Here is a 26,329-nt window from a genome sequence, read left to right as displayed (position 1 = left end):
TTTCCAAGTAAGGCAAAATGATACTGGCTAGCCTTATCAACTGGAATACTAAAGAATGCCCTGCACAGATCAATTATAACAAAAAATTTCATGGAATTTTAGTTACAGTGAAAAATCCCAGTAGGAATAGTTGCTAGTAGTGTATAGGGTTAAGAACAACAGGGTGCTGAGGGATGCTGATGTTATTTATTGCTTGGAGGTCCTGCGCAAACCAACATCCTTGGCCACTGGGTTTTCTTACAGGTAAAATAGGGGTGTTACAAGGACTAATGCAGGGGATAATGAGGTCCTGAGCCTTATAATCTATTACAGGCGTGATGCCTTGGATGATTTCTTTATTTATAGGGTTTTTATTGATTAACTCTGGGAAGAGGTGGTGAGGGATCTATTTGAATCTTACTAGGAGGTACACTGTGGATTCTGCCAATATCAGTTGAGAATTTTGCCCACAGGGAAGGTGGTAGCTGACCCAACAGTGACAAATGGTTAGTGTCCTTAGAACCAGCTCCAGTGCCATCAGAGATGGAACAAGTAAAAGATGTTGAAGTGCAGCTTGATTCACCCAGGTTTATATTAGTTGCTGCCATCAAATTCTATCATTATTTCCCCCTTTTTAAAGAAAAAAAAATCCAGCATGATATTTTTCCAAGAAATCTTAGCCCAGTAAGTGAATCAGGTCAGAGGACCTGAGGAGAAAATGGTGGGTTTATTTGAGAGGACCTAACGCAAAGGGATGGTGTGGAGACGGGAACTGTTGCGGTTTCTTAGAGACCCCCGCTGTGTAGACCGTTTTGGTTCTCTGGGGCAGAGGCTGCTCTGTTCCAGTGGGCAGAGCCCTGAGAATGTAGCTCAATATCGGAGAGGGCAGGTAGACTCATTCCCAGTCTAAGGAGGCGTTTCTGTGAGCCAGTCTGAGGGAGGACGGGATGAGCCCTGTATCTCTTGGAGCCCCGTCACTGGGGAGTCAGAGGACATTGGAAAGACTGGGTAGAGGGCGGAAGGCATCTGGAGGGCGTGTTTGTAACAGTCTTTTTTCCAATGCCCTGGTTTTTTGCAGTAGTGTCAGAGCTCAGGTGGGTTTTGTTTTTGTTTAGGGACCTGCATTTTGTTGGAGTTAAAAATGAAGAATTTTAGTGGTTTTCCTTTTAGTCGAATCATCTAGAGTGTGGGCAACCTGGTTTGCTAAGTTAACTAGATCTGGGGTGGACATAGTTTCCCATTCCATCCTGGTCCTCTTAACTAGAAGGCAATGATCTTGGCTCAATCCATTAATGAACACAGAATTAAGGGCTACCTGAGTGGATTTGACATCCAAAAGAGGACCAGAGTTTTCCTTAAAAACTGAAGTTGATTGCGATAATCATGAACAGGTCCGTCAGGCTTTTATGCGCAAGTGTGAATTATGATCCGGTCAGCAGGCGTAGGGAAAGCTCTTGTAGTTCTGTGGAGGCCTAGGGCCAGGGTTCAGCCTCCTGCCAAAAGTGAGGTCTGGTTTTTTAAATCCCTTTTAGGATTTTTTCATCAGGCCAGTTTCAGCCAGTGTTGGGCCTGGCCCTCACCAACAAGCATATGAACTACTGGGTTGATAGGTTTAAATAACGATTTTTAAATTCCTCAGCTAATCTATGCAGAACTTCAGTCACTTTGCAAAAGTCTTTGACTTTAGCTTGTAATTCAGCTTTCTTCCAGAGAACACAAGAAACTAAGGGTTTGGCAGTCAGATCCTCAGAGGACTTAACTTCAAAGGGGCAGGTTCTGATCGGTTCAGAGGAGGCGGGAGCAGGGGGAGGTTCAAGGTCTGAAGAAAAAAGAAAGCTCAGAGAGACGATTAGAATAAGGAAGCAGAGAATTTAAGGGAAGAAGGAGAATGGCTCTGGAGGCAGGACTTGACACAAGATGGCTTGAAAGACAAAGAAGAGGGGAAAGGGAAAGAGGCCTCGGAAGCCATTTTGACTTACTTCAGTAGTTTATTTGCCTTGGATAATTTAGAAATTGGACATTGCAAAGAGGTAATTTTAGTGTCCTGATACATTTGGTACCAATTAAAATAGGCATTCTTTTCACTTTGCTTAATTTTAGAGCTGTGGTCTTCTAATTTGCTTTTGAGAAAGGTTAACTTTGGAGGGATCAAATATTCCTCGTAACAGCAATTGAAGTCTAAATTATCTTTAGCTAAGTTGATCCATTTGGTTAAAAATACAGATGAGGAGGGACCATAGCTTTAAACCTAAAGTTGGCTGGGGTCCCAGAAGGGAGGCTCTCCTGAGGGACTTCAGAGGATTGGGATCCCATTCCTCAAAGCCAGACGTTCAGAAAAACAAACACATACTCACCAGAAAGGACAAAGCCTTCACAAAAGCAAGAGTGACTAAGCCTTTAAACAGAGTCAGAATAAAGCTGGAGAGCTCAAAATGCAAAGGGGGTGGAGCATGGATCCGAGAGGGACTGACCCTCCAACCCCAGGGTCAGCCGGAAAGCACTCAGCTCAGAGGGAATCAGCACCTGGGCGCTCACTAGCCTCAGTGTTGTTGGAGGACATCTGGGTCCTACTTCTGATCACCAAGTGACGACAACCTCGAAAATAAAGCAGCCAGTTATTTTACCAGAAAAATGGGTTTATTTAGGAATAGCAATTTAGGTATGCAATTCGGGACATGCAAGCTGTGGCAAAACGATAGGCAAGCCCAGAGATCAAAGGAGAGGAATGTTACTTTATAGAGAACAGTGGAAGCCGGGAGGGGCCGCTGTGAATGAAAGTCGTTGGGAGGAAAGCCAGAGCTCAGGGTGGTGGTTTCCCGTTGGCTGAGTTGTAGACGTTTCTCACTGGATGGGCTGTTGCTGGGCCTGGAGAAAACCTTCCTGCCTCCTGCTGGAGGAGTAAAGTAGGCTTTTCCTGTTGGAAAGTGTAAGGTAAGCGTCATCCTAGGCTTTGCAGTTGAGGGGTTGGCAGGGTGTGAGAGCTCCCACTTTGGGCTGCCCAGGTCCATTGTAAATGAGATTTCCTTTGTCCAGTGTCACAGGTTTAGCACCAAACCCTGTAACTCTGCCTCCAGGATATATCTATCAACCCCCTAGGCCTCTCCCTTTTCACTGTTACCATCCTAGTCCAGGACAGTCTTCTCACCTGGGCTACTGCAGCTGTTCCCAAGCATTGCTTTACCACACTGCAGCCAGCATGATTGTTCTGCAAATCAGACTGTTCCTCCTCTATGTAAAACACTGTTGGCTTCCCATTACGTAGAACAGAACCCAAACTCTTGCCCGTGGTTATAAAGCCCAGGGTGATTTTGCTCATGTCTACCTTACTCACCTTATACTACTCTCCTCCCTTATCCACTTACACTGCAGTGGCCTTTTTTCTCCCCCAGGGATGCCAAGCCCATTTCACATTAGGACCTTTGCACTAGCAGTTCCCTTTGCCAATAATGCTGTTCCCCAATTTTTTCGCTGGCTGTCAAAGATCTCATTTTACATACCACTACTTGAAGATTTCATCTTAAGAGAGCTTATCCAGTAAAAAAGTGACCACCAAGGCACTTCTTAGTGGACCACATATTTAATGCTCTGTGTGGCATTTAGCATGATTCATTATTTTACTTGTGTAGGTCTGGTTTCTGCCTCTCCTAAGAATGTATGGTCTGTGATGTGATGGCTATATGTTCATTGCTATACCTGCCATACTGAATAGATGCTTAATAAATATTTGCTGAATGAATAAATAAGAGGATTGTACTACATCCTAGGGACTTATATACATGGAGAGGCCTTGCAGGACATTCAGGAGAGACATTTTAGACTGTTACGCTAACATTCTTGTTCATAAAGGGCGTTGATAGTAGAAAGAACCTCAGTTTCATTATCTAATGGGAAAAATAGTACTTACTTTGTAGGATTGTTGTCAGGATTTAAAAGAACATTCACCAATTGCCAGGATGTAGCAGATATTCAGGGTATGAGTACCACTTCCTATTTGAAAATTGAGTTTTTTAATGTAAAAAATGGGCACATTTTGAAAATTAGGTCTACAAGAAATATTTTCATTGTAAAAGAAAGCAGTTACAGACCGATTTTTTCCCAACCCTCATTTACAACCCCTTCAACATTCTCTCCCTCTACCTCCCTCCCTTCCTTTCATATACAGCCTCAACTCATGGAAGCTCTTACCTCATGTTAGAGATTTGTATAAGGCCATGTCTCATTTTTTACAGTGAAAACCATGATTTTAGAGTCAACGCTAACTTCTTTAGTCATTTTGATAAACTATTGTTCAAACTCTTTGTTCAAGATAGGTTTACATATCTTGGCTTATAAGGAGATTGGTGAGACCAGCCTTTTTTTTCTACAGATTTATTGAGATATCATATGCCATATAATTCACCCATTGGAAGTGTACCATTCACTGGTTCTCTAGTATATTCACAGAGTTATACAGTCATCAACCCAAACACTTTCACAACATCTCATCATTCCAAAAAGAAACCTTGTGCTCATTAACAGTTACCCTTTTCTCTAGCCTTCGGCACCACTAATCTGTCTCTGAATATATGTTTTTTATGGATATTTCATAGAAGTGGATTTATACAGTATGGAGTCTTTTGTGATCAGCTTCTTCCCCGTAACGTTTTCAGGGTTCATCCATGTTGTAGCATCTACCAGTACTTCCGTTTTATAGCAAAACCATATTCCATATGGATTTATCACATTCTATTTAGCCACATACCAGTTGATGGACATTTGAGTTATTTCCACTTTTTGGCAATTATGAATAATGCTATGAACCATCGTGTACATGTTTTTGTGTGGACTATGTTTTTGTTCCTCTTGTTTATATATTTAGTAGTAGAAACAGTGGGTCATATGGTAACTCTATGTTTAATCTTTTGAGGAACTGCCAGATGTTCTCTAAAGTAGCTGTGCCATTTTATGTCCTGACAGTGGTGTATCAGTAGAGAAGCGTTCCGGTTTCTCCTTATCTTTGCCAGCACTGTTGTTGTCTGGCGACGAGCTTTTTGTTTTGATTGTTTTTAATGATAGAAATCTGGAAAGCAGAAGATTGTTGAAGGTGAGAATACCAACTATGTGGTAGGTGGTGGGTGTTCTCCTTTTCTTTTTCTGATCTTTGCCACAGCCTTGCAAGGTCAGTGGTACTATGACTATAACTGATGTATAAACTAAAAAAAGGGGTAACTTATCCCTAAACAACAGAGCTAGCATATTTTAAAGTCTGAAAATCTGCCTGGCCCCTAAAGCCTACACTCCTTCTTCCACACTTTTATGAGGCCATGGGGTTTAGAAGGAATAGACTGAGTCTCAGGCAGATTGTCTGCATTTGGTAAACAGTGAAATGTAGGGAGGAGAGAGAAGTGGCACATTTCAAAGTGATAGTGAGTTTAGAGACTGATTGGAAAGTGATGCAACTAAAATTCAGATGGTATAAAGAATATTTTTCCTTCCTACTTCCTGCCTGGTTGTCAGGGAAGACATTCAGTTCTTTGTTTAATATTTAAAAACTGATATTCTTACAAGTCATTGAGGTAGAATTGTTTGGTTGGCAGGGGGAAGTGTGGAAGTTTATAAGGTCACCCCAGAACACAGGGTAGTGGAAGACAGGCAGGTTTTAGTCAGAGAGGCTTCAGTTTGAATCCCAGCTCTGTAACACTCACAGTAGAAACTTGGGCTTCAGGATTGCTTAAGATTACTTAAGGGGTGACATAACCTAGGTATATATCCTAAAAGAGCAGGCATGAAATAAATGTTGGTTTCTGCACCAGACAAAATGTGTAGAATGAGAATAGAAAGGACCAAGAGTCGATCCTAGTCGAACACTAGGGAAGTCTAGTGTTAAAGAGCCAGGATCTCCTAAAAGGGATGAGTGGGAAAGGTCACAGAGGTCAAGTCTGACCTGGAGGACGTGATGCTGTGAAGCCAAGGTAAAGACTTTCAAGCAGCAGGAGTTGGTCACCAGTGTCAAATTCTGTGATGTGATCAGGATGACTGGCAGGGATCCTTCATCTGTGGGTTGTAGGCGGTCTTTGGTCTCTGGAGGGCTGTTTTGAGTGGGAACCAGATTTTAAGGGGTTGAGTGGTGAACTCACAAAGTTGGCATATAAAGAAGTGATCAGTAGAGTAAAGGGGAGGTGGGGATGAGGAACTCTTCCTGGTTGTTCTGTTTTGTTTTTGCTTTGCTTTTTCTTTTTTTTAAAAGGTCGTGTAGACCCGAGTGCTCGTGCTTGCATTCCACGGTTGTGCCTGGTGCTCTGCTAGGTCTGGGGATGCAGTGGTGGGCAGGTTTATGATCTGAGGGGAGGCAGGAGGGGAAAGAGGAGGCGGGGGAGCTTCCGAGATGACACGGGATACCCAAGGGTGAGAAAACCAGTAGAGCTGGGAGTGACCCCTCGGCAGGTTCTGTTGGGAGAGGAGGAAAGAATTGCTCTTCTGTGACAGAAAGACAGTGTCTTGGTAGGGGAGTTCAGTGGCGGGGTGAGGGGAAGGATGGTAGTTTTTGACTGAAGGTCTTTATTTTCTCTGTGAAGACAAAGGCCAGAGTATTGGCTGCGAGCAAGGGAGGGTAGCTTGGTGTTAGAGCAGAGATTTAGAATTAGTAAAATTTGGAGCAGAAAAGAACAAATAAACGCTTATTAAAGCTTATTAATCATTGCGATGAATGCTCATTTCTCTGGTAAATGCCTAAAATTCAATTCTAACCAATCTTAGAATTCTGTGTTCTTCTAGACCGATGCTAGGTAATTTTGCTCAGTCATTATTTTTTCTTAGGTATGAGAGAATGTCTAGAAGGGGACTGCATCCTTTTTTCTCCTTTCCTGATTAAGTTGCTTGGTCGCCTTGTCTTTATTTCATTGTTGTTGTAGCTGATTTTTTCTCCCTGGCTAGTTTACATGTTTAATTCTGGATATTAAATTAATGTTCAGAGATAAATGCTTGATTTTTAACCTGTTTTGGCCACATGTTTAGAAATACGAATTTATCCATTATTGCTGAGAGTACTGCTCATGTGTGTGGCAGCTGAATATTTTTAGTCATGAATCTGGGATTCTTGAATTTAAATTCAGTAACTTGTATCTGATTCAGCTTTCAGACGAATCTTTTGAAAAGTCAAACAAAACACCAAGACAACCCAAAAGAGAAGTGAAAATGAAAGATACAGTGCCATGGTGGATGAGTGAAGATGATTTTGAAGATGGTGGTAAATATTACTCATTTTTAATTTAAGATGATGTGACCACAAGGGGTCAGTCAAGACTTTAATTCTGGATTTGGTTACTTTGCTATAATATATAAAAAATAGTAATACTTAGAGCATGAATTTTTGAGGTATGAATTGATTTTCTTTATTACTTATTACATAATTGAGAAATACTTCTGCATATTCACTTACTTTACATTGAAATAATTTATATTTTCTCAAATTATGATGACCAGTACATTTACTTATTATATTTAATGGTAAATTAATTTAAGGTGATTTAATAAAATATGATGACAATATATTAATTAGTCATCACATTGAAAAGGTTTTAACAAATCTATAGACTTTGATATCACAATCTGTTACTTATAATAGTAAAAAATAGTTTATTGCTTTAATGGTAATAAAACTAATTATTGAGTCTGTCTGTACTTGTGTACAGCTTTCCCAGAACTATTCCTGGTCACATGTTTACAAATGCGAGATGACTCTGGGATGTTTCTTCAGTATGCCTGCTATACGGGATACTGCTGGGTCTGTAAGGAACCCCAGGCCACTTCTGTTAAGTGCCGACCTTCACACTCTTTGTGGATCATGAAGCACCATTTTATAAACTGATAGGATTTTTGTATCTCTTCTTTAGGGGAATATTTACCATGACTTTGTTTTTTCCACATAAAATTGAGCCCAGATTCCTTAATGTGATGATTAGTGCTCTAGGTAGTCTGATTAGAACCCTCCTTTTCTGGCCCCATGTGCTCCAGCCACACTCAGTTATCCCTCATTTCCTGGAAATGCCATTGACTCCATGCCTCTGTGTATTAGCTCATGCTTTCTTGCCACTAGAATTCCTTTCCTCTCATCCTTCCTGTCCAGTAAAGCTTGGCATTACCTCTTTTTTGCACTCCTTCCCTAATTCTTCTAGCTTCCTTTGTAACATAGCTGTTTTCTCCTTTGTTTTGGTGTCCAAACACCACACAAACACCTACATATTGTGTTGATAGTCTTAGCCTATAAGGTTACCACTGAGGTTAGGAGCTTTGTGAGGGCAGGAAACACATCTTTTTCTTGTATCCCTTGACTCTGAACAGTAAATAAAAATGTGTTTGATACATGAATGTTAGAGTGAATTTGATAGTCACTTTTCTGTTCTTCATAATACTATACAGTAAGGAATTGTCTTAATGAAAAATTCAGTGCATTTTTTTCATAAAACCCCAAACCATGCAACAGTGCTGAAGTTTGCATGTAAGGAATTCTTTTTTAGAATCTTTTCCCCCTTTGGTGCTTGAAAAGGATATTATATAATGAAGTACTATTGGAACTGTTGACAGTCAGAAGTAGATTTGATTAATAAGGAAGACAAAGAAGGATACTTAAGAAGCAAACTGACAGTATCCACTTGAACAAGGGAGAGGGTTTCTCGGCCCAAGGCCATAACCAGGTCCCTCAGTCAGCACAGATATTTATTGAGTTTATGTTATGTTTTGAGTACTAGACCCTAGCACACAAAGCCAAGATATGATTCCTGACATCAAAAGTGTAGAACCTTCTGAGGGAGAAATAACTTTCTCAGTGTTTCAGTTTTCTATTGCTTTCAGAATAAAGAGCAAACCCCTACCTGGCCTAGAGGACAAGAATAGTCTGACCATCAACTCCCGCTCGGGGCTTATTTCCTCCAGATGCGCCCTTACTCTCTGCATCCAGCCTCCCTGGCCTTTTTGCACACACCCTCAGATGTGTTCTGTGGACCCTTTGTACCTTCTCTTCCTTCTGGAATTGTCTCTGTTTTCCAGTTCACCTAGTGACATCCTTCTCTTCATATAAGGCTGAAGATACTCTTAGGTGGCTTGGTATACTGTTTTAAATACTTGTGCTTCGAAATAATTAAAATTTATCATCTCACTATGCAAATTTTTGAAATAGTCTGTCTAATAAGATCTACTGCTAGCAAGTAGAACTGAATTTTTCTTTTGTGAATTTTAGGTCTGATGGATACTTATTTAGTAAACCAAGATTTATTTTGTAGCTACTGTCCACAAAATTAGTATAACAGTATTACTGAGTTGATATAGTACTGAAAAAAATTTCCTAAACATAAATATCTAATGATATTAACTCTCCTCCCTAGGACTGCTTGGAACAAATGTAAGCTATTTGAAAACAAAGCAGACCACTCAGCCTATTACGGAAACAGAGGAGCCCTCTGCCAGACGGGTTCAAGTTCTTAAGAGCAGTGGAACGTCTGTCTTAAGTATTGACAGTTTAGAAACAAATGGTAAGAAATGTAAAGGATATGAGCTGACAGGCTAATTACTGTGCTTATAATCAGAATTTTTACAAAAATTAATTCATAACACTCTTGGAGCTGCCTTTACTGACTGAACCATGAAACAGCTGTCATACCTTTAATTCTTTTAATAGCTTAGAATTACACATCTAGAAAAGCATTATAACCTTACATATTGATTATGAATATAAATCTGTTTGGTGGGTGAAAGATTAAAGTATGTTTTAATTTTTAAAAAATTTACTATAAATGTCAAAAAAGGCATTATAATTAATTTTTTTCAAAATTATGTACATTAATAAAATATATTTATGCTTCCCATTTAGAGATGGTAGTTTCTGAGCTCAATCACAGTATCCTCGGATTGGGGCTGGACACATTAGAAGAACAAGAAGAAAAAGAACAATTTTTTGCCAGGCTTGAGAAAGGCTTACCATCTTCCATTGATTATTCAAGATTAAATAAGGAATTAGATTCTAATGACTCCATACATTTTAAAGCTTTACGTAGGTCATGTAAATTCAACATAAACTAATCATTAAATGCTTTTCATGTGTATGTTTTTGGAAGGGTGGTATCTGCGTGGACTTAGTGGTAAACATTGTAACAGGCAAAGGTTAGATCTTATTTTTAAGTCTTTTCTCTGTTTATTATTTTGGTCAGGATATCACTGCTACATGAATGGCGTGTGTTGATTTGTATTCGAGAGCCCTCTTTGCCTCCAGATATCTGAAATTTCATGCCTGAGATACGGAGACTAACAGTACATTGCCAAAAAGATCCTACTAGGAAAGTAATTAGAAAGTGATTTTCCACAGAGAGGGTAAATAAGAAAGTCCAGGGAGCTGATATAGCTTCAGGGAGAAAAGGAACAGGAAAGAAGGGGAAGCAGGCAGGGTTGGTCTGTGTCCTCCCTTCGTGGATGGTTCACCCTGATGATTATCAGGAGGTGTCCGTGTATCCTGGAAATCCTACTGGTTGACTGAAGTGGTCCTCTGGTACGTACAGTAGACCTTTGACATTGTCACCTTTGTGACGCCTGGTATCTTAAATTTCCTCAGGTTCAGTTTTCAATTTAAGTTTTAAAATTACAGAAGGAAGTCAGATTACAACTTCACAAACACCAAGTGTTAATAAAGTAAGGAGCAGAGAATCATAACCTCTGGATGTGCAGTACCTGGCCCCCTCAGGCTGCGTAGGTTCTTGCCGACAGCGGATAAAGCAGAACAGTGACTGTCATGAACTAGCCGTGCGGGGACTGACATGTCTCCTCAGGGCACTACTGCCTCATTTTACCCTCCCTGCAAGCTGACAAGTTAGCCTGCCAGTTCCGTGGATGCCGATTAGAGAGACAGGATTCCTGGGTCAGAAATGAAGGACTATTCCTCACAACAAAAGCAGTGCCCGCGTGTCATGGTTACTTCCCTCAGTTCCCCATGTCCCGCAAGGCCCTCGGAGGCAGCGCACCGCGCCATGATGGCTGTCTGCACGCGCAGTCGGCTGCTTCCCAGGAGAGGATCACTGAGCTGGCGGAACCTATTGCTCTTACAGTTAGTGGAGACACGCCTTCTCTTTGGGCGATGCTGTTGCTGGCTTTGTCAGGTCTCTCTGCCAGCACAACCCGGAGAAACGCCCTGGGAAAGGAGCGCCTGTGCTTGGAGCTCACGGCACGCCCTGCCAAGGGCCACCCGAGGACCTGCGCGGATTGCCCCTCCCCACCGTGTCAGTGCAGATTAAGCACACAGGCTTGTTGGCCACAAGTTTTTGCCTCACCCTTTGTAATAGTTCTTAACTTTTTGTTATTTCTTAAAAATATTCTTACCCTCTGATATTTCTGCTCTAGAACAAGGTAGTCAGAGTGCTGCATAGCATTGAGTATGCAATGCTGTTTGCTGTTTTTATTATTGTAGTTTTATAGTTTCTTGTATCTGCTAATGATCTCACTAAAGATGAGGTTGATGGATTGGAGAAGGTAGAACTGATTCCTTGGTTTGAAAGAAAGCGGTAGGTGATTTGCTCAAGCTCCTTTGTCGCTTGTCTGAATATTTATTAGTTTAAGGCTCCTATTCAGCTTTCATTTCAGGATTAAATTGCTTATTGGCATGTAAATGTTGACCCTGGCATTTTTTTTCTGGCCTCCACATAGACTTTCACTGGTCTCATCACTTGTGGTCAATTCCTAATCTTCCCTGTAGAAAGAATATCTGGGCCCTGAGACATGTAAATGGATAGATTTAGGTAGAAAATTGTATATTTATGTTTGAAGTTAAGAAATAGTGACATTTTTTACCCTTTGTATTTGGCAGTTACAATTAGTCTTAGACTTTGAGAATCTTTTAGTTTCAAAGCATTATCCTTATAGCTCCTGAATTTTTAGCTTTACACAGAACACGAGTACTTGAGAAAAAATATATAATATTAGAGATTTTTTAAAACTAGCACAAAGGATTACATGGAGGTGTATTATTAACATGTAATACTAAATAAGTAAATATTTTTACAGTAATCAAGCTAATGCAGAATTTACTGAAGATAAATAGGAGAATGAATCAAAACATGAACAGCCACGTAATTTCACTGGTTTTAACATTTATAATATTTGAAAAGATAATATAGCTTTTAATAAAGACATTAATAAGAGAAAAATAGTTAAAAGGAAAATCGTATTATCTTGGGAAGAGCTCTGAACGAATAGAGTGAATTCCCTGTTACAATCTGAGCTACTAAGAAATTGTTGCAAGTGCCCTCCTGCATCGTTTGTTGGCAGTGAACAGTGGACCAGTGGGAAGACAGGAAAAAGGATTTTTGTGCGAAGATCGGGGCAAACCAAAGCATGGTTAGGAGAGGGGAGTGGGTATTTCTCTTAATATCTTTTGATATTTAATGTGCCTGTGTTTTTCAAATGATTTTCTTATAGATAGCATATAGCTGTGATTTGGTGTTTTATCCAATCTATTAACCTCTGACTTTTCATTGAAATGTTTATACCCTTTACAAAAATATATTCATTGGCAATGGTATTTACTGTTTGCCATTTGTTTTTTAGCTCTCCATCCTTTTTTTTTCTTGTTACTGTGTTTGTCCTGTATTCTATTGGATTATTTATAGCATTCCATTTTATCCCATTTTTTTGTCTTGTTAGTTATACCTGTTTGCTGTATTTTTTCTTAGTTGCCCCATGAGTCACAATATGTCTTTTTCTTATTAGTCTATATTATACTAGTTTATACAAGTCTGAACAGTAACACTCTCCAAACACTGCAGTTTTTGTTATACTGTATCTTAAAAACCCCAAATACATTATTACTTATTATTATTAATATTAATGCTTTTATATTATCACTTAATTCTTAAGGATGATAAAAAATTTATATAAAAATTTCTATTTATCTACATACTTACCATTCCCAGTGCTTTGTATTCCTTTGCACAGATTGGAATTTCCTTTTTTAACTTTTATTTTGAAATGAATCTTTTAAAATTTAGTTTTAAATTGAGGTATAATTAACATATTATTTTTCAGGTGTATGACATACTGATTTGACATATATATACATTGCAAAATGATTACCACAGCAAGTTGAGTTAATATTTGTCACCTTACATAATTACAAAAAAATAATTTGCTTTTCTTGTGATAATTTTAAGATCTGTTCACTTAGCAATTTTCATATAGTTGCTTTCTAGTATTAATTTTGAGTTTCTACCCAGTATTTTTTTTCAGCATGAAGAACTTCCTGTCACAAATTTCTTGTAGTGCAAGTGTACTATCCGTGAATTCTCTGTTTTTGTCTGAAAATATATTTGCCTTTGTTTTTGAAAAATACTTTTGCCTGATACAAAATTTTAGGTAGAGTTTTTTTTTCTTTGAGCACTTTATTGATTTCATTTTATTATCTTCTGATAATAAAGAGAAGTTACTGGTAATCCCTGTTATTGTTATTTTGTATATATTGTGGGGTTTTTTTCTGTTTTCAAAATGTTTTGGCCATTAATTCTTCAGATATCATTTCTGTCCTCCTCCCCATCCCCTGACTCTAATTACAAATAGGTTAGAAAACTGAATTCTGTCCCACAAGTTACTCAGACTGTTTCCTTCTTAAAGCTTTTTGCCCCTCTGTGCTTCTGTTTTTATTGCTATGTGTTCAAGTTCACTAATCTTTTTTCTTCTTTTCTTTAATCTTCTGTTAATTCATCAAATGATTTTTCTTTCACTCTAGAACTTCCTTTTGGATTTTTTTCCCCAAATCTCTTTAGTCTCTTCCCTCATGGTTATTTTTTTTTCAAGTCCTCAGCATTGAGCATATTCTGCATGTGTTCCCAACATTTGTTCCAATATATTCCCAACATTTGTTCATTTCTGGGTCTCTTTCTATTGACTTCTAGTTATGGCCATTTTTTTCCACCTTATTGTAAGTCCAGTGATTTTTTTTTTAGTTGGGTATTGGATATGTAGATTTTTACATTGTTAATTGTCTGGATTTTGTTTTCTTCTTTAAAAGAGTGTTGAGTTTCGTTCTGACAGTTGATGCTGCCAGTTTAATCCTTTCAGCCTCTTATGTTTCCTCAGGGGAAGTCTAGAGTGACCTTTGACCTAGCTGAGTTTGGCACTACTGCTAAGGCACAGCCCCCCTGAGGTTTCTGCTGAATGCCCTTACTTCACAGTGAGGACTTATTCCACTCAAGATGGTTAAAGCCCCAGTCTTCTTACCCTGTGTGAACTCTGGGAATTGTCCAGCCTGAACCATCCCAGTTATTCTTTGCTGAAACTACACAAGAATGGATTAGTATTCAGCAAATACTCAAGGAGACTGCAGGCAGATTACTACAGCTCTGTTTCTACGTAGGTACTTCCTATCATTATCACTGCCCTGTAACTTCCAATTGCCTCAACTTTTCTGATCTCTTATCTCTGTCTGCTTAACACAAGACCATCTTGATCTCCACATTCCCTACTCAGCTTTCTAAAATGTATATACTTTCAAGTACTTTAGGGATCAACTCACTTGTTAATCTTTTCTTGGAAATCAAATTTTTGTGCTGCCAGTTGTCCAGTGTCTGAAAACTGTTGTTTCATACATTTTGTTCAGTTGACTCATTGTTTACAAAGTCCTTAAAATCCAACATGGTAGAGGAGAAAGTCCTCTAGTGTGCCTCCTACTTGAATCAAAATTTGCAACTAATTTCTAACAATGAAAAATGTTTTCAAAATGTATCATTTAGAGCTTTTAAATTGATTATTGTTTATTTGAATTTTAAAAACATTTTCCGTTTATGCAAATACTATTTTCAAAGTGCAGGGGTAGGGAATATAATAATAGAAATAGTACCTTGTATGTGTAACATCCACCTCCCGCAAAGATCGGAACACTACAAATATTCTCCTTTTCCAACCAATATGGGAGAGCCTGGGTATTAGCTCTGATATTTCTCAGTGGGGCACCACCTTCTCGGCTTGGTTTTATTCTTCCATTTTTGTATAAACTTAATTTGCTTTGGTATTTCTTTCTGGAATCTTTGATGTGCTATTTTCCTTCCCTTTATTTCTTGTTTTCTCCATCTCATTTCTATCTACCAGTGACATTTTCTTTCTACTTCAAACCTAGTTTATTCATGACAAATTCCTGAGGAAGGAATATGTTGGACAACAATATTTGCCTATAGACTATTCAGTTGCTAAGTGCAGTTGACAAAATCTATTTTTTAAAAATTCACAATTGACTAGCACTTTTCCCAATCAGAAATAATATTTGGCTTTATTAACCTTTGGTTCATAGTAAGTACAATGCTAGCTGTAATAATACTAACAGACAATTATTACTACTAAATATAACACCTAACACTTGTATATATAATGCATAGTGTATATCAGTCACTGTTCTAAACACTTTCATTTTTAACCTTCTCAGTGACCTTTTGTGTGAGATAAGTACTATTTTCATCCCAACATTATAGATGAGAAAAATGAGGCAAAGAGAATTTTTGACCTGGTGATGGTTCTGCAGTTGAAAGTAGCAGAACCAGGAATTGAATGCAGGCCTTCAGGCTCCTGGTCATGCTCTTAAGCTCTATGCTGTTTTACGTGAACTGTTGCTTATACTACCTCTCAGCAGTCACGCAGGCACTACACTACACCTCCTTCCACTGATCTCAGGGAGTTCTCAAAACCCGAGTATTGTCGAAATTCACTGTTCTACCCTCCCAGGTCTCCTCAACTTGTTCATTTTTACTTAACAAATCTAATCTCTGAGGTTACTTAAAATTCAGTCATTCCTACCTTGGACATTAGAATCTTAATTATCATATATTAGTCCTAGCACCCAGAATTATGTCTAATACAAAGTAATTTCTTGATAACTGTTTTGTGAATTTAACTATATCTACTGTTATTTAGAAAATTCCAGTGTTCTTTTTTATGTGAAAGTTTTAATATATGTAACAATTTGTATATAATGATTTGTAATAAAAATTGTAACAGTTCATATGTAAACAGTTTGAGATTTTTGTCTTTGAAAACATATTAAAATTTGTTTTAAAGATATAAAATCTTTTGGACAGCCCTATAATATTTTAGTCAGTTAATAATATAAAAGATTAAAAAGGTAAAACTTTTATAACTAACTGAAGTACAAGAAAAATGAAATAAACCTGTCTTTTGAGTTGAATTCTATTACATCTTTGCAAGAAAAGGTGCATCTAAAGCTATCTTTCTGTTAACATTTTAATAAATTATTCTTATACAGACTTCTTCCTTTGGTAATCCAGTCTTTTTCTGAAATTTGACTTTCTGACCCTGTGATCTTCATGTTTTTAAACAGGTATATTAAAACACACTTTTCTTTGGTAGGTCTTGTCCTTGTGAAGTACAGTAAATACCCCTCCTCAGTATTTATACTAATAGTGACATTACTGTCTGAAACTTAATTGGCTAAATTACTACATTCACATTCATTGTTTCTGTACTCTAGTTCTCTGGTATCACAGTTCCTACCAAGACTGGCCAAGTGTTCTCTTCCATATTGCTTGCCATGTAAAATTTATCCTTGAAGATCCCTAATACTAAATAGTAGAATAATAACTATTTGTTATATTGGTCTTGATCCAGACACGGTCTCTTTTGGAACTGTGTATTAGGACTAGATGTTTTGAAGATGTTATGTAACTGTAGATTCTAAATAGAAGTGAGAGACACTTTCTAGGTATTAATAAACACTCTTATTTTTAAATTTACTTAATACTTTGTCCTTGGCTGTCTATGTTACTCAGCTTGGAGGGAAAGATAAGATGACTTTAGAAATACACAAAGATTAATGTGACATGATTATTCTTAGGTACTTAGTGGGATTTATACTTGTAATATGGCAATTATAATATTTTGTGAAAAATAAATAGGTCAGTAGAAGAGGTGATAGTTTCTGTGAAACTATTTGGTATATTTGGCACAACTTGCATAAAAATGTGCCATCCTAAATGTGGAACCCTAATAGAGAGCCATCTGGGTAAAGATCAAAATAGGAAGGAGTTAGAGCTCTTTCATTGGGATGATCCTACATACTGCCTATCCAAGTGGAGAATGTAGATGACACTAATTAGAAAACTTACTTTAAAGGAACTTACAGTTTTGACAAATTTTAACTTCCATGCCATTTGATGGCCTGCCTTTTTGAAAATTTTTTTCCAAAATACGCATGAAACAATGATTACAAGTTATATTTGATCATTAATTTCAAACAATAAGAGGAAAATGACTGGTGATGGTATAATAGGAGTTACGTATAAAATAGTCATGTTACCTTGAAGTTTGAAAAATAGAATTTCTGAGCAAGGTAGGTGAACAGATGGCATCTAGAAACTCTTAACCAAGGTTATAAAAGCCTAAATTAATTACTAGTAATTGCCAAGGTTCTGAAGAGACTTGTAGAAGTTCTCTCACAGTTACATTCTCTAACCATGTAGGTTTATTGGTGAATGAGAGTGATAGAAAAAACCTAGAAGGCACATTTCTTGACCTTTTAATAATGGAGAAAAGCACTGACTTTCAAATTTTGTTACCATCTGCATCATGGTCATCTTATGTAACTGGTTTCAAGTCAAATGATTGTTTTCTTTTAATTTAGGAAGAAGAGAAAACTGGCATGCTGGCTAATGGTAAATATTTATATTTGTATATTTTAGTTGGAAAAAAATTGGTCTGTTCAGAATTGCATCTAAATTATTCTGAATCACTATCTCTGTTGTTAGATATCTAATGAATTGAAGTTCACAAATTTTCTCAACAAATGTACCTTATGTTTATTTTGAATCCATCTTGTTATATTTAGGAATATTTCCTTTTTTAGAAGGCTAGTATTATATGGCATTATGGATTAATTCTACCAAACATTCAAAAACAAATTCGTTTCAATCTTTCTTAAAATTTTACAAAAGCAGAAAAAGAGGGAATTCTTCCAAACTCATTCTATGAGGTCAGCATCATCTTGATATCAAGACCAGACAAAAGTACTTCAAGAAAATAAAATCACAAGAAACAATTCCATTTACCACAGCATTAAAACAAATAAGATACTTAGGAATAAATTTAATCAAGGAGATAAGAGTTGTACACTTAAAACTGTAAAACATTGATGAAAGCAATTGAAGAACACCCAAATAAATGGAAAGATACTCAGTGCTTATTGATTGAAAGAATTGATGTTCTAAAAATGTCTGTACTACCTAAAATGATCTACAGATTTAGTGCACTTCCTATCAAATTCCAATGGCATTTTTCACAGAAATAGGAAAAATAATCCTAAAACATGTATGGAATCATAAAAAGCCTTAATAGCCAAAGCAGTCTTGAGAAAGAAGAACAAAGCTGGGGCATCATACTTCTTGATTTCAAACTATATTACTAAACTATAGTAATCAAAACAGTATGGTATTGGTCTTAAAAATAGACACAGAGATCAATGGAACAGTTAGAGAACCCAGAAATAAATATATGATCATTTAATTTTTGACAAAGGCACAAAGAATCCACAGTGAGGAAAGGATAATTTCTTCGATAAATAGTATTTGGGAAACTGGATAGCAAAAGATGAAACTGGACCATTATCTTACATGATACACAAAAATCAATTAAAAATGGATTAAATACTTGAGTATAAGACCTGAAACTGTAAAACAGCTGAAGAAAACATGGGAGTTAAGCTCTTTGACTTTGGTCTTGGCAATGATTTTTTAGATTTAACACCAAAACAAAGTCAGCAAAAGCAAAAATAAGGAAGTGGGACTACATCAAACTAAAAAAATTCTCACAGCAAAGAGAACCTTCAACACAATGAAAAGGCATTCTGTGAATGGAACAAAATACTTGCAAACCACTTGTCCAAGAAGAGGTTAATACCCAAACTACACAAGGAACTCATCTAGCTTTATAGTCAAAAAACAACTGAATTTTAAAAAACGGTCAAAGGATCCCAATAGACATTTTCCTAAAGAAGACATACAAATGGCCAACAGGTATATGGAAAGATGTTCAGTTTCACTAATCATCAGGGAAATGCAAATCCAGACCACAATGAGGTATCACCCCTCATCTGTCAGTATGGCTATTATCAAAAAGACAGGAGATAACAAAACTGGCAAGAATGTGAAGAAAAGGGAACCCTCATATACTGTTGGTGGGAATATAAATGTGTGGCCAGTATGGAAAACAGTATGAAGATTCCTCAACAGATTAAAAAGAAAACTACCGTATGATCCAGCAATCCACTTTTGGGAATATATTCAAAGAAAATGAAGTCTTAAAGAGATATCTGTAACTCCCATGTTCGTTGTAGCATTATTCACAATAGCCAAGGTATGAAAATGACCTGTTGATGGATGAATAAAAATGTGGACTATATATACTAATGACATATTTTTCATCCTTAAAAAAGAAGGATATTGTGCCATTTGCAACATGGATGAACCTGGAGAGCGTTATGCTAAGTGAAATAAACCACAGAGAAAGACAATACTGCCTAGTATTACTTCTATGTGGAATCTTAAAAAATAAGTTCAACTTATAGAAACAGTAGAATGGAGGGTACAGGAGGCTTGGGGGTTTGAGGATGGGAGAGACTGGTAAACAGGTACAAATATTAAGTTATAAGATGAATAAGTTCTAAGGATCTAGTGTATAACGAGCAATTAATATTGTATTATGTAATTGAAATTTGGTAAGGAAGTAGAACGTGAGTGTTCTCAACAGTAAAAACAGCATGTGAGGTGACGGATGTAATTAACAGAAATCCTTTCACAAATATACATATATCAAATCATCATGTTGTACACATTGAACATATTACAATTTTATTTGACAATATTGCCTCAGTAAATCTTGAAAAAACAAACATAGTTAATTAAAGAAGAAAAGTAATTTACAGGGTCCCAACCAGTGATATGTTGATATATGTTTAACAAAAAGATTCTGGAAGAAAAGAAAAAGCCTTATTTTGTAGATTTTGCCTGTTTTATGGTGTAAATACTTACATATTGATTGCAAGATAACAACATGCTGGAATACTATGAAGATACTATTCAGAAAGAATACAGAGACAATTGATATGAATTACCTTAAAGTTAGTTGATAATAGTAAAATGTAGTAAAGCAAGAAGAGGGGAAGGAAAGAAAATTACAGGCCAATATCCCTGATGAAAATAAATACAAACAAAACCCCTCATAATTAACAGCACATTAAAAGGATCATATACCATGACAAAATGGGATTTATCCCTGGATACAAGGATAGCTCAATATGTGCAAGACAGTCAGTATGTTACAACATGTTAACAAAATAAAAGCAAAAAAAAACCTAATAATCTCAATAAACATCAGAAAAGCATTTGACAAAGTTCAACATCTATTCATAAAACTCCCAACAAAATAGAACCTGCCTCACACAATAAAGACATCTATGAAAAGCCTACAACTAACATCTCAATCAGAGGGGAAAAATGATAAAACTTTCCCTCTAAGATCCAAAACAAGGCAAAGATGCCCACTCTCACCACTTTTGTTCAACATAGTGCTGCAAGTTCTAACTAGAGAAGACAAGGATAAAAGATATCCAAATCAGAAAGGAAGAAGTAAAATTATATCTGGCTGCCAATGGCATGATCACATGCATGGGAAACCCTAATGACTCCATAAAATTGTTAGAATTAGTAAACGAATTCAGTAAAAAAAATCAACATACAAAAATCAGTCTTGTTTTCTATACACGAACAATAAACTATCTGAAAAAGAAATCAATAAAACAATCCCATTCACAACAGGAACCAAAAGGATAAGATACTTGGGAGTAAGCTTAACCAAAGAAGTGAAAGATCTTTAAACTGAAAAGTATAAAACATGGAAGTTAAAGAAGTCACAGATGAATGAAAGGCATCCCATTTTCATGGACTGGAAGAATGAGTATTTTTTTAAATGTCCATATTACTCAAAGTGATCTACATGTCTGCATGCAATCCCTATCAAAATCCCTATGTCATTCTCTACAGAAACAGGAAAATCAATTTTAAAATTTTTGATCAACCACAAAAGACTCCAAATAGCAAAAGCAAGCTTGAGAAAGAGCACAGCTTGGAGGCATCACACTGCCTGGTGTAACAATATATTATAAAGCTATAGGTGTGAAAGCAATATGGCGTTGACATAAAAACAGATATAAAACTGATGAAACAGAATGGAGAGCCCAGAAATAAATCCATGTATCTATGGTCAGCTGATGTTCAACAAAGCTGCTAAGAATATACAATGAAGAGAGGATAGTTTCTTTAATACTGTTCAGGAAACTAGATATCCCCGTACAGAAGAAAGAAATTGGACCCTTATTTTGCACCACCTACAGAAATTAACTCAAAATGGATCAAAGACTTAAAGACCAAAACTACAAAACTACTGGAAGAAAACAAGAAGAAAGCTTCTTAACATTGCACTGGGCAATCATTTTTTAGATATGGTCCTATAAATACAGGCAACAAAAGCAAAAATACACAAATGGGATTGCATCAAACTAAAATGCTTCTGCATAACAAAAGAAACAACAGACTAAAAAAGGCAACCTATGGAATGAATGAGAGAGAATATTTGTAAACCATATAATAGGTAAGGGGTTAATATCCAAAATTCACAGAACTCATGCAGCTCAAGAGCAAAAAAAAAAAAACCCAGATTGATTGAAAGTGAGCAAATGACCTGAATAAACATTCCTCAAAAGAAGACATGCAAATGGCCAATAGGTATATGAAAAGATGCTAAATTTCACTAATCATCAGAGAAATACAAAAAGATATCACTACACACTTAGAAGGACTATCATCAGAAAGGAAAGATAAGTTTTGGTGAGGATGTGGAGACAAGGGAACTTGTGTACAGTGTTGGTGAGAATATAGATTGGTGGAGCCCCTGTGGATAATGGTATGGAGGTTTCTGGAAAAAAAATGGAACTACCTTATTATTCAGCAGTCCCACCTTTGGGTATATTTCAAAGATAATCTGTACTCCCATGTTCATTGCAGCATTATAATAGCCAAAGTATAGATACAACCTAATATCCATCAATGGATGAATAAAGAAAATGTAACATACATAATATATTATGGATGACATCATGCTAAATGAAATAAGTGAGATACAGATCATGTATGTGTGGAATCTAAAAATGTTAAGCTCATAGAAACAGAGCAGAATAATGGTTACCAGAGGCTGGGTGAGGAGAATATGGTAAGATGTTGGTTAAGGGGTACAGAGTTTCAGTTATGTAAAATAAGTAAGTTCTAGAGGTCTAACAATGTGACTATAGCTAAAAATATTGTATACTTGAGTTTGCTGAGGGGGATATCTTAAGTATTCTCACAGCACGCACACAAAAGATAACTATATATATATAAGGTAATGGATATATTAGCTTGACTGTGGTAAATACATGTATTCACAATGTATACATATATTGAATCATCAAATTGTACAATTACAATTGTAAAAATTACAATTTTTAGTTGTCAACTGTACTTTAATAAAGCTGGGGGGAAAAATATTTCTTTCTGTTACTTTCCTCATCCCCTTTGCCTTCTACACCTAAATGTACATTAGACCTATATACAAGCACAGATAATGTATGTTGATGTAAGTCTGATCTCTTGTACTTAAGAAAGGCATGCTTGTGAAAGATACATGATCACATATTCTTTACATGTAAATATTTCTTTGTTTTTATACAGCATGCATATAATTAAAATGTTCCATTAAAGGAACTATACAAAGTTCTCTATATTCCTAATATATATTTTTTTATGTTGTTCCAGTGGAGCTGCTGGATTCATTAGACTCTGTTGCAGAGGTCAACCTTGATGAACAGGATAGAGCAACAACTAAGCCAAAAAAGCCCTGCCAGAAATAACTGATAATGAAATGACAGGAACAGGTAAAAGTGAAAAACTGGCTGTTCTCTATTAATTGATTAATTTATTAATGGTGACACTTAATGCTAGTAAGCCAAGTCAAGTGTGTTTACAAGTAAATACTTATTAATAAATGAATAAATGCTGTTGATAAGAAGTATAGCTCCATAGGGAAATAGTAACTAATTTTCTATGGCCCTCCAAAGTCTTCAGTTAAAATTGCCATGTGCAGGAGAAATGAGACTTTGGACTTACTTTAATTTTCCATAGTTTCCTGTGTGTAGGAAAAAGCTAGACCACATCTCCAAATTCTGAAATGCCTAGGACCATCTACACTTAAAGTTGTAAAGGTCTTTAAGATTGTTTTTTCAGAATTTTTTCTAAAGCAGTAGGTGGAATACTTATTTCCAAATGAAATCTCATGTAGTATACTCTGTGTGTAGATAAAAATGGTATTTTTTGGTATAAACAGGTTTACATTTGTAATATTTACTTATAAAGTTAGAACAATAATGGTCTTTTGAAATTTTTGAATTTTTGAAATCAGAAATTACAGGCATTTGTTATATTCTTATATCATCATCAGACTTCCAATATGTTTTTATATTTTGTTATTGTAGTATAGTATAAAAATATTATTGGGTTACTGCACAAATACTTGCACATGGAACTTCTTAATTAGCTTGCTTTGCAAGCCTCAATTAAACCCATCCAGACACTTGGGAAAAAAGAGCAATAGAAATGATAAATCACTAATCAACTCCAAACATCTGCTTGCATTTTATTTTTTACTTCTTTGTACTTTTTATTGAAGTGTAATATGCCTATATAAAAGTTAGTGTATCATAACAGTGCAAGTTGATGAACTTTCAAATACTGACACACTCATGTAACCGGCAATCAGATCAAAAAAACAAAACATGACTGAAACCACAAAGCCCGCTCAGATTTCCTCTTTCTAGTCACTGCCATTCTAAGAGTCACCACTATCTTATTTCATCCACTTGTATATTAAAATACAAATATGAAAGTGAAAAAATGACAACAGAATTTCCCATCAATACATGTTACTCCCTTACTTGTTATTACCCAGTAGAATGTTCTGCCACGATGGAAGCATGTGCTGAGCACATGTTCCTCTGTCTTACTGCTGTTTATTTATATACATGAAACATATGTGCCATGATAGTCAGTCCACTTATACAATTTTGATAAGCAGACACGAATTCTTCCAAAAGACCAGTGTAGATCTTGTAGACCCATGAAGGAAGTTCATATATGTACAGGATGGCCAGAGAAACTTTATTCTAGGATACACATGTAAACAAAGTAGGCGACAAAAGTTACCACTCCAGTGGCCTTCAAAATATTACAGTTACATACATGGCACATTTGCATGTACAGATTAATTTTTATTATAGTTCTTATGTTTTAAAGGATAATTTTAAATGAAATTCCAAACATCTGTAGAACCCATGAATTTCTCTGAAAATGTGTTTGTTTGTAAAACACACTATGAATATTACTGCTGTAGGTTATAAGAAAAACTCAGAAATAAAAAAATGTATTACTGAAAATAAAAATTCTATTAAGATTATCCAAGCAGTAATATTAAACTACAGTGTTTTGGTCTTATTTCTTAAATATTCTTGACTCGGAAATAATTTGATGAGTCAGTTACTGGAAGATAGTAGCATATGATTTTATTGTTGTGTAGCCTTGTGTTTATATTCCCAGCCTGGCCCGTTATCAGCTGTGTAACATTGGACAATTAGTGCCTCTAAGCCGCTTTATAACAAGATCTTGGTTTGGTCGATTGAGATCATGTATAGTGCTGCATATATTGTTAAGATTCAACCAGCAGTAGCAACGGTATGGTTCTTATTATTTATACCAGTCCTCTGTTAATAGTACAAATTATAATTAAAAACCTGAAGGCATACAGTATAAATACTTCTTGATTGTGGGGTATTAAATTTATCTAGTATTTCAAAAATTTATTTGAAAATCTTCAAATCAGTTTAAGGAGTGAAAAAGATCAGTGGGTTGTTTTGTTTGGTTTTGTTTTTTACCATGTTTCTTCTAGTATTAAACAGGTTCAGATGATGCATTATCAAAGATCATCTTTTTAAAATAATATTTATGAAATTTTTTGTACTTTATTATTTTGGAAAGGTTGGTAACTATAAAAATGAGGGCCAGAGCTAGCCTTTGCATATTTCCATTTATCTCATGGGCAAGTACCATTTTGAACTTTGGCTCTATGACTAGAACAGTCAGGGTGACAGTATTGTTCCATGACTAGACCCTTGGCTCTGCAAAACAAGATTTGATATATTTCAACTTCCTAAAGTGGAAAAATCTTGACTTGCAGTAATATATAAAATAATTACATAGAGTCCTGTCTTCTTTTTTTAATTGGTATGTCTCCTCTTGGGACTATTATATCACAGGGTGTTGTGAATATTACATGAGATAACAGGTACCATGCATGACAGTCAGCCAGCCAACAAGCAGATATTTATTGTGCATCTACTTTGTGACAGCGCTAGGGTATAGCTAGGAAGCAGAGTCTCTTCCCTAAGGGAACTTGGTAATTATTCTTAATTGCTTTTTACTGGAAATGGCGGTGATTAGATCTCTGACACCTTCATAAAACCACTGCTGCTGTCGCCTCTCCAAATACTACTTTGCTTTGCTTCTGAACTACTTTGGCTTGTTTGTTTTCATTACATATTCCAGGAGCCCATTAATTGGCTACGAATGAGGAATCCTCCTTCTGAACTCCCAGCTGCTACCTGTCTGTCTTCACTAAGAGGAGCCTGCTGGTATCAGTAACATGATGCCTTTTAGTCTGGGTGCAACTTACTGCTCTGACTCCCCACACAGCAGCAGAAACTGGAGTTAAGAGCTTGCTTTTCCTTCCAGCTTCTTCCACACCCCAGAACCTGAATTTTTTCATGCATGGTACAGTGCCTGAGAGCTTCAGTAATGAATGGTGCAAATGATTTCCATGGTGCTAAATCCAGTGCTCAGTTTCCATCTTAGCTGACCCACTAGCAGCCCTTAGCAGAGTCAGTCCCTCCACTTCTTTCTCCCTCACATGCTTTCTTCACTGGGCTTCAAGGACACCTGATTTGTACTTTCCTCCTCCCCTCTACAGGGGTGTCCAAATCTGCCCTCTTCATCTCCCCACTCCTTACTTGACCACCATCTCCTCTGCTGAAAGCACTGTCACCCTTCTAGTTGCTCAGGCCCAAACCCATGGAGTCCCCCTTTTTTCTTCTCTTTCTCTCACACCCAGCATCTAATCATTACAGACCTTGTTAATTCCTCATGCTGAGAATCTGAGCGCCCCTCAGCCCCTCTCCCGGCACCGCCTTGGTCTCAGCCGCCATTAT

General features: G+C 36.7%; 1 protein-coding gene across 1 annotated transcript in view; it reads left to right on the top strand.

Annotated features, from left to right (window-relative positions):
* LOC140845326 (centrosomal protein of 162 kDa-like) overlaps positions 1 to 26,329 on the top strand; it is a 101,704-nt gene that overhangs the window by 6,239 nt on the left and 69,136 nt on the right. Inside the window, 5 exon segments of the mRNA XM_073219300.1 lie at positions 7,090 to 7,204; positions 9,339 to 9,485; positions 17,615 to 17,645; positions 22,833 to 22,906; positions 22,909 to 22,951. Coding sequence (XP_073075401.1) covers positions 9,483 to 9,485; positions 17,615 to 17,645; positions 22,833 to 22,906; positions 22,909 to 22,951 — 151 coding nt within the window. The 5' untranslated portion in view covers positions 7,090 to 7,204; positions 9,339 to 9,482.

Source organism: Manis javanica, chromosome 13, assembly GCF_040802235.1.
Source record: "Manis javanica isolate MJ-LG chromosome 13, MJ_LKY, whole genome shotgun sequence".
NCBI lineage: Eukaryota > Metazoa > Chordata > Mammalia > Pholidota > Manidae > Manis > Manis javanica.
This window is presented reverse-complemented; position numbering and strand designations above follow the sequence as displayed.